At 32.2% G+C, this 10,025-nt stretch overlaps 1 protein-coding gene across 1 annotated transcript; it reads right to left on the bottom strand.

The window, feature by feature from the left end:
* Positions 1 to 205: 205 nt before the first annotated feature.
* Positions 206 to 3,169, bottom strand: HELRODRAFT_160581 (hypothetical protein; the record flags this gene model as incomplete). Its single annotated transcript, XM_009017530.1, has 5 exons — positions 206 to 275; positions 373 to 519; positions 792 to 829; positions 2,751 to 2,867; positions 3,107 to 3,169. The coding sequence occupies 5 exons, from the start codon at positions 3,167 to 3,169 to the stop codon at positions 206 to 208; spliced, it is 435 nt and encodes a 144-aa protein (XP_009015778.1).
* Positions 3,170 to 10,025: the final 6,856 nt, after the last annotated feature.

Here is a 10,025-nt window from a genome sequence, read left to right as displayed (position 1 = left end):
ATGTTTTAAACATTGAAAAAATCTGTGATTTTTAAAAAAAGGGATAATTTAACTAATTAAATAATTTTTCACTCCTCATAAGGAATTAAGTAAAGAGGAAAGATAAAAAGATTTAGTTGGCATAAACAGGATGGGGTGTAAGGGGCAGCAGGCTCCACATCCAAGATCGGCCTCCACGAAAAAGAGATACAAAATTATTTTTCAACTATTCACATTTCAAGACTAATGTCACATAGGAAGCCATACAAAACATGGTCTTGAAACAACACATGAGCCTGTTTCGTGTGAGGAATGTTGATCTACTATTAATTTAACCTGCATCTTGTTACATAAGCTACCGGAATAAACAGAATCGTTACGTATGAAACAAACGGCAGATACATCAGCGGCAGGATTAAGATTAATGATAGACAGGTATGTTCCGCTAAATATTGCGCGAATGCTGCCAAGTGCTCAATGATGTCTTCTCGCACAACATACTCAGATGCGAGCTTCATCATTGTTTCACATAAAAAATATCTATTTTTAAAATGTTGTTTTTGTTTGTATGTTTGTTTGTTTGTTTGTTTGTTTGTTTGTTTGTTCGTTTGTTTGTTTGTTCGTTCGTTCGTTTGTTTGTTCAGATTTGGAGGCTGTTTTGAATTTTTTTCAAAAGATACGAATAGAAAAAAATATAAAAACAAATTATTTTTGTGAGTTGGCAGTCTGAATGTTATTAAAAGGAAATCTTTCAATTTGCTGGGCACCTGTCTGGCATTACAACATTTTCATTTGTCTGCTGCACCACTTACGTGGAAGTAAAAACATTTGCAAGATGGAATTCCAATGTCTGTGTGGAGTGTACGTGGTGAATTATTGTGTGATCGCTTGGTAGTGGGAATTGTTTCTGCGTTATATTTCATAACTGTAAAACGCTTTCTTATCAATAAGTAGTTTAAATTTTGCTAAGTCATGTTACTAATACTGCATAGTTTACTCATCTAGTTGAAAATATTTTCAAAAGTTATTGATTAAAATAAATCTAGACGTAAAAGCATGTCTCCCAGTACTAAGTTGTTTTGAATGTACCCTTAGGTATTTGTAGATGTGTGACAAACACCTAACGCAATAAGCATGATTTAACTTATGTGAGCGAATTAAATTATATCTTATATCAAATTATCGAATATAATTATCTTTTATATAGACTAGCGCTATTTCATATCAGTTACAAATTATTAACTTGTATAGTTTTTAACTAATGAACTTCAACGTTATTGAGAAATAAAATATAGCAATGAAAGAAATCATATCTTACATAAAGCTTAATATCCGGAAAAACAAATCCGGCGCTTCGTTGCTGGAAAATCCAAATGATACATGATTATATTTTGTATCTTTATAATCAAATTGACAAGTGATAGATATCTATGCCTAATCTTTGTTCGGAGATTCAGAGCACGCAGTTGATTTGATGGTCGTGAAGAAAATAAAGTGGAAATGTGATGATAAGGAAATGTGATGATGTGGAAATGTGATGATGTGAGGAAGTGATAAAAAAAATATGTGATGATATATGGCATTATGTTAGGTTTCGTAACAATGTAAAATTAGGATAATTTTGGAGTGTTCATACAAGTAAATATTCACGCATTTATTGTTAAATAAATTCAAATAAATTCGTATAATTGTAAAAAAATAATTTATTTGGATAAATAGACACATTCGACATATTAAAACGCAATTTTGACTGATAGTTCAAGTAAACTAAATGTCTATTATTGTTGTCAGTAAATAATTATAATATTATCGTTTGAAAATAACTCGTAAGAAGTTTTCATATATAACAGTAAGAAGAAAAAACTTTGTTTATGTATCAGCGCAGTTTGATGACATTCACTAAACACCTGCAGAGAATTCATTAGAAAATTGGTCCTAAGGTATATGTTCCCTGCGGCCAAAAAAACATGATGCTTTGAAGGACTTTTTTAGCTCTAAACAGTAACAAGTTCATTTAACTTATATGTCATTAACTTTGCGAACCTGTTATATATTGTAACATTATTTTTAAATTTTTATTATTTATTATATATTTATTATTCATTACATTTTGTTTTTTATGATGACTAAGTTGTTGTTGATGATGACGACGACGACGTAGATGATCACAAAAATTCATTGATATTTCATGGATGACCGTTGAAAAAAAATGTTAATGCATTCAGAAGCTGCACTCAGTTCAGATATTTGCATCTCGCAGAATAACAAATTTCATAAGGAGGTTATTTACAATGAACATGAATGTTTACATATAAAATGTTGAAAATGTTGAAAATTTTTTTGTCAAGTTTGTTATTTGTAAATATTTTTACATGTAAATAACAAAAAGCTTTTATTTATTTATTAATTTATTATTTGTATCGGAGTCTTTACCGTATTAGTATCGTACTCTAAAAACTCTAACTGCTTATCATCGCCATCTTAAGGGGTTGTCATCTCAATCATGAATGAATTGAAATTTTGTTGCAAACATTTTGTTGGAAGTGTTTATAATAATTGATAAGTGTTCATCAGCACGCATCAAAGAAATTTGTTTCCTTAAAGCTTTACGTTTTGCTCTTTATTCATTTTATTCATCAAGTTTTGCGCGTGTTTATTCGCATTCAAGGCTACTGCTAGCTGCAGTTGATTCTCTATTGTCAACCATTTTATCTTAATATCACTCATAATTTGCTTGAAGTTTTTTAAATTGCAAGCAGCAAAATAGTAACTTTTAAAAAATTGTGGCAGGCCTTATATGGGGGAATTGAAAATTTGTGCCAATCTGTGACAAGGAGAGGAAGAAGTCCAAAAAAGTCAAGCAGATGTGATTGATATGATGTAGTGGACTGTTTTTGATAAATATTTCATAAATTGTGTAAATTATCCCCCGAGATATGCCCAGAAATGAATTTAAAGAAGTAAATAAGTAAACAATTTTTATATATTAATGAGGAATTTCTATTTCAATCTGCAGGTTGAACATCAAATAGTTTCCGTAAATTTTCAATCCACACGGCAATAACTTTTTACTTTCACTGCACGTCTCAAAAGTTTCATCGCGTTGCCAACATCGTCCATGACATACGTGGTGGGATTTTTTGCAGTTGAACACGTTCACTGCAGTTCGGATCCAGGCGCTCTTAACCATTGTGCTATCGGACAGATGTCTTTAAATTAAGCAAGCAGAAAACTGGTAATTAATTTGAAGTTTTTCAATCTTTCAAGTAACTCATTTTGTTCTAATTTTAATTCACATTTACTGAAATTAAACCTTAATTTAGTGTAATCATTTACAGGTTGTTCACACTTCACACCATGTTGCTATACACACACACACACATGCGCGCGCGCGAACATACAAACACACAAACAAATGCACACAAACATACAAAAACACACACACCACACAATTGATATAAGCTGGTGGGGTGTCAGCGGGGGCTCGTAAATATTTATATTATTCCATTTATATCCCCAGCAGCAAGCACATAATGTTTCGAGACTTATTTTGATCTGCGTCAGCTGTAAATAAACACTGAAGAAGGTGCAAATAAACAATGAAATAAAAAATGCATACCAATCGATGAGTCAATGGACATGTACACACACACACACACACACACACACACACACACACACACACACACACACACACAACATACACACACACAAACACATATAGCAGTACAGACAAGTACAAACGAACCAATGTTTATAAATAAAAAGACAATAAATAAACGAAACAAAACTATATACTTGAAAAACAACACCCCAAATATTTCAATCAGGAAATAAACTTAAACAAGGAATTTTACATCCACATTCAAATAAGTAGGAAACTATTTGCCAAAAGATTAAATAATAAAAAAAATTGTTATTTGAAATGTGCCGGTAAATTTGTAATGAACCAAACTACATTTAATAAATTTTTCAAGTCTGAAATCACTTATAAACAAAATGTACGTATCATTAAATAAGTTTATCTATAACATTTATCGAAATATTAATCACACTATGAATTGTATCATAAAAACCTCAATTTTTTCATTAATAACTCTGACTGAAGCATCTTTAAATTGCAATCATTGAAGAATTTATATTCGTGCACACATGTTTGGCTTACAAAAAGTGGTTCACTCAACATTGAAAAGAACATTGAAGGATATTTCTCAAATGAATTCGCACGAGCAAAAAGTAAAAAAATTGCAAGAAAAAAATAGAATGATATTAAATTAAGTTTTTAATCGCATGTTTGAATTGAAGATGTAAGGATTGTAAAAAGTAATATTTTAAGACGTAAAAAGAAAATTTTTGCTGTGGGCATTGAATGGATTGGTGGGCTGGGTGGAGTGCATCGGAAGGTCGCAGTTTGCTCTATTTTGGCTTGAATACTTTTAAAATATTCATAGAGATTTTCAATTTTCTACGAACTATATTAAAGATATTTTAACATTCCTACAAATTTTTTGTAAAATTTTAATTAAATTGTTCATTATTCTGTCCCAACCCCTATAAATTACTTGTTAACTTTTACAATTTATTCATTCATTTCAGTCTCATTACCATTTCCATTTATCTTCACCAAAAAATAAATTTTCTATTGCAGTTTGGTAACCCATAATTTAGCCAACAGTAAGAGGTGGTCAACAGTTGCAGCATTGAAGATAGTAAAAACATCACTAACAAAATCATTCCACCAACATCACAACAATAACGTCATAGCAACAATATCCCAACAACAGCAACAATACAACAGTAACACAACATTAACAACGTCATTGCAACAACATCATAACAACAACACAACAGGAACAACAACACAACAACAACAACGCAACAACAATATCATCAATCACTACAATAACAACATTAACCACATCAAAACATAAACATATAATGTAACCAGCGCCAATTAACGAGTTGGTCCAAATCTAAAACTGCATACAGGATGGAAAGGATTGAATGAAAGGAAATGAGCATCATCATTATATATCCTGATGATTATACAGACATACATGTGTGTGTGTGTGTGTGTATGTGTGTGTTTTGTATGTGTGTGTTTTGTATGTGTGTGTAGTGTGTGTGTGTGTGTGTGCGAGCGCGTGTGTTTTTCTGCATCGCATCTGGAAATACAGTAGGAAGGAAGGCAGAGATGCAATGTGACGATGTGTCGGAAGTGTTGTTGTGATATGATCCTGCTCTTCTTGATATAATGCTGTGGTACGATCTTCTTAATGTTATGCCGTTGATGTCATACGTCATCACGTGGAGTAGTTAATGTAATGTGTGATAATTCGAGTTCGTTTTTGTGATGCAATTTAAGTTATGTTGACGCTGTTATGTAAGGTATCCAGTTTTTTAGGTGCTGTCGTTGAATTTTTGAAAACTTAATGTCATACTATATTCGGTGTCACTAAGTATGATTCCTCCACAGATTCATTAATACAACTTAAACTCTTAAACCTTTTGTAACACGCACACACACACACACACACACACATACACACACACACACGCACACCTACCCACATACACACACACGCACACCTACCCACACACACACACACCTACCCACACACACACACTCAAACATTCAGACACACCTTTACGCTTAAAAACTTACACACACACCTTTACGCTTAAAAACTTACACACACAAACACACAGACACACATAGATACACACAAATATAACACACACACACACACGCACACATAGATACACACAACACAGACACACACACACACATAGATGCACACAAATATATTCACATTCATACATACATACACAAACTTAACTACTATGCATTTATCTCAGTTGGTGTTGTCAGTTGTATCAGGTGTTGTATCAGGTGTTGCGTTGTGGTACACCTCCGAATATGCTATTTCTATGCAATACTATTTTACGTTTACGTTCTAACAATGCTTACCGTTGGCTCTAAACAGTTTTCAGTTCTTTTAAATAATTGAATATTTTTTCATGACCCTATTTATGAGTTTAATCCGGTTTAATAATACTGCAATGAGAAGCAAATGCTTAATAGAGGTTTCATTTCAACGGCTTTTACAACCAGACGAAACCACACAAAACTTTTTTTCAATCATTTGTTAGACGGATTGAATTTATTAAGCAGTTGTGAATAATTCCCAAAAAAAAAACACAAATACAATATTTAGTTAAACTTATAAAACCAATTCAAACGAAAAACCAGACCAATAATGTACAAGCACTTCATAATATCACATAAAATTTTCATAATTTCATAGTATATTAAATATTATTAATGAATTATTAAATTATTATTTATTAATAATATTTTAATTATAATTTATAATATTATTCGCGTACATAAGTCAAAAACCTTATTTAAATTTAGTTAGTTATCACACTATGAAAACAAATGATCAGAAAATTTCAGGAAAAACACATACACTCAACAGATTTTGTTGCTTTTCTGTCAAATCTATCCACTGTATCAAAAACCGACAATCGATAGCCTAAAATGTTTTTAATTTTGATCAAACAATTCCAACAAATGATTAAAATAAAATGATCATCCAACAAAAAATCCAACTGGAACTAACCAGCCAACAAACCAACCAACCAATCATTTATTCAACAAACCAACCAACCAACCGAACGACCAACCAACCAGCCAACAATCCGATTCATTGGACCGAGAAAATTTCAGTCAAGCATCTGAGCCTAACAACCAATTAAGTTGAACCAGCAAGCCATTAAGCAGCCAATTTAAATTTGCGGATTCGAGCGTAAAATCAAATTCATCTCATTTGTCGCTCTCCTGAGCTACTTGCGACTTCATGAAAATAAGTTTTGCGGTTGAAACCGTAATCAAATTACGACTGTTGTGATGAGATGAACAAGATCTACCACATTCACCATTTGGTCATTAGTTTTCTAAAATAACATTTAAGTTTACGTAAAATCATTTTCATCAAAGTTAATGCACGAACATAAGACTAAAATGAACAATATTTGACGTTAATATTGAGATGATATGAAAGTACATGATACATTCTTGATAACATTACAGAGATACAACTGATATCGATTCGATACAGGCCAGCCGCACAAACAGGAAGTTGATAAAACGCAGCAATGTTCATATTGCTGATTGGGTAAATATTTAAACATGGACAACAGCAGCTTCCTATCAGTTGGAATTTCAATAATAAACCAAACTGATGCGACCACACGCATGACATCTGACGTGCAAACAAACGCTTGCGCACATGCGCTAGAAACGCATTGACTTGTTTGTAAATAAAAATTTAAAAATAGATACACGCGCAACTTTTAAATGGATAGTATCTTTCTATTTATAAAAAAAATTACGTAGATAACATTAAAAAAGCTTTAACAGCATTTTCTTGCGTTTTTATAACGTTCATTAGGTACACACACATATATATACAAACACACACACACATATACAAGCTTACACGCACGTATACAAGCACACACACACATATATATAAACACACACACATGTGTACAATGTGAGTGTATGTCAGTTAGTTCATGCGCTGATGTAAGCAGTTCCATTTCACAACCGTGCAGTGATTCATCGTCATAATGTTCCATTCCGAATATAGAGCCAGCTAATAAAGCGATACAACAACATGGAGTAGTGATGCGGTGTGGCGGTTTGTAATGTAACGTAATTGAATTGAACGATTTGATGTACTCTGTTGCTTTATTATTACGATGTCTCTATTATACAATCGTAGCTGGTGATTCATCAGAATTATTTAAATATTTTTAAACGTAATAAAGTCACATATAAAACAGTTTTTTCACAATTATTTTTTAAAGGTATTAACAAAACATACATTTTTAGTATGTTGTGTTAAAAATTATCTACAATTTTTTTTTTGAAATATCATTATTATTTAAAGGTAAAATTGTCATAAACAATCACGTTTCATTCATTCATTCATTCATTCATTCATTCATTCATTCATTCATTCATTCATTCAACAATAATCCAAATTGTTACCAGCAACAACAAAACGACACAGCGCAGAACAACAATCAAGAAAATAATTATACATAAAATTATTTTTTACCACCTTGATGGTGGACAAATAGCTCGTTTCATCATCCAGGCAGACAGGAGAGTTAAGACGCATGCATCCAAGTCTCATCTAGAACGAGATTACTTGAATAAACGTCGTCATAAGCGTCCGCGTTCAATGCTGGTCATCCGTCTATGCGCCGTTCACTAGGCTATTCACAAATGTTTCCGATAAAATTATGTGTGTGTGTGACATTCGTTTGGCCAAGAATTAGTATAGTTGCTTGGTGCATGAAGTTATTGGTGTGTATTCTGTGAGATCGAGGAAGAAAGTGTTTGTCAGTTTCTGAGGTTTTGTGCTAAGTTTGAAATAAATTTGTGCGAAGATTAGATTAGAAGTGGTTTTGAAATGTTTTATGGCAGCATATTAGTGCACGTGTATCAGTCTGTTACGAGAATTCTAACAGAGGTCTTCTAGTCAAAATGTAACACAAAGGGCACGTAAAAATTTAGTTTTAAAATGCGGAGCACTTTTAATTTATGCCGGTGTTTATGTAGGATACTTGTCACTGAGTTAAATTCCCAAAAACGTCCCAGTTATTCCGTATTGGTTTAACAGCGGACAAGTAGTGCAAGGTTTGCGTATTTGGTTTTGATAAAAAGGCTATGTGCTCAATTTTCATCTTCAAGTTATAAGTGATTAACGTATTTGAAAAGCACAAAAAAGATAAAAAAAATGTTGTGCTTGAATGTACCATGCATATAAAATGCACGCAAATTTGTATCGATAAAGCAGAAAGTTTTCTGAAAGCTTACAAACAGCTTTTTTTTCAGGTTGGCTGCCTCTTTTGACTTGGAAATGATTTATATGTCGTCGGAAATATTCATCTCCGTTACGTGTTTGTTGAAACAATGAAACGAAGTATAAAATTTTCTTATGTTACGTCATTGTTAGTGTTAATGTTTAAGAGAGATAATCTGTTTTTAATTCGGATTTCATCGTTTTGAAGTTTAATCGTTTTGAAAGGTGACTGACTGTCTGTCGTTTCGTGCCGGTTCTGCCTGCCTGCCTGTCTGCATGTTGCCATGTGTTTTATTCTACTCTATACCCATTGAATGTTTGCTAACTTGTTCTTCTTAATGCCTTCAAACGATGCATTTTCTTAACTGGTCAGGTTGTTGCTGCTCTTTGTTAGGAGTAATAAAATACATCGGTCATTTAAAATAAAAAGAAGATATATAAATATGTTTAAAATTTAATAGACTCAATATAATAAAGGTAATGTTTAACATTCATAGAGAATTGATGTAAAATACGCTGAACGTTTGTGCATGAGATTATTTTATAACAAATGCGTGAAGATTTTGTCTGCTAAGTGATAAATGGTTAACATTTGGAAAATTTTTCATATGAAAAAGAAAACAAGAAAAGGTAACGTAGAAAAGACAAATAAAAAAAAGTTAAGCATGAGAAATGTGGCAGAAGAGCAGTGAACTGTTAAATAAGCGTTATTTGTTCACACATCAGCAAGTACTGAGTAAGATTTAATGTGGATACAAGGCAGTTCCGAACAAGATTTCTTCGACGTTCATCATGTGCGTATTTCACTTTTTACGATAAAATTGAATAAAAATGTATTTTCATATGTTTTTTAAGCTCTTCTACTCAAGATATGTGTATGAGTGTGTTTGTTCTTGGTTGCATGCATTAGTGCGAGTTTTATCGTTTATTGATGATGACTGTTTACTAAGTTTTCTAGCCAGAAAAATTTAATTTTTACACACGTAAAATTTTACAATAAGAAATTTCACTTTACACTTTTGCTCTTGTCAATTTTTTAATGAATAAACGATGATTAGAGTTTAAAATAAAAGCTGACCATCAATGTCTGAGTAATCAATCTGTACCAAATAAGATTGAAAATAACATTTCAAAGATTTCAGAATTAGCGGGACGTACTACACT

This window comes from Helobdella robusta (genome assembly GCF_000326865.2).
Source record: "Helobdella robusta unplaced genomic scaffold HELROscaffold_2, whole genome shotgun sequence".
Lineage (NCBI taxonomy): Eukaryota > Metazoa > Annelida > Clitellata > Rhynchobdellida > Glossiphoniidae > Helobdella > Helobdella robusta.
This window is presented reverse-complemented; position numbering and strand designations above follow the sequence as displayed.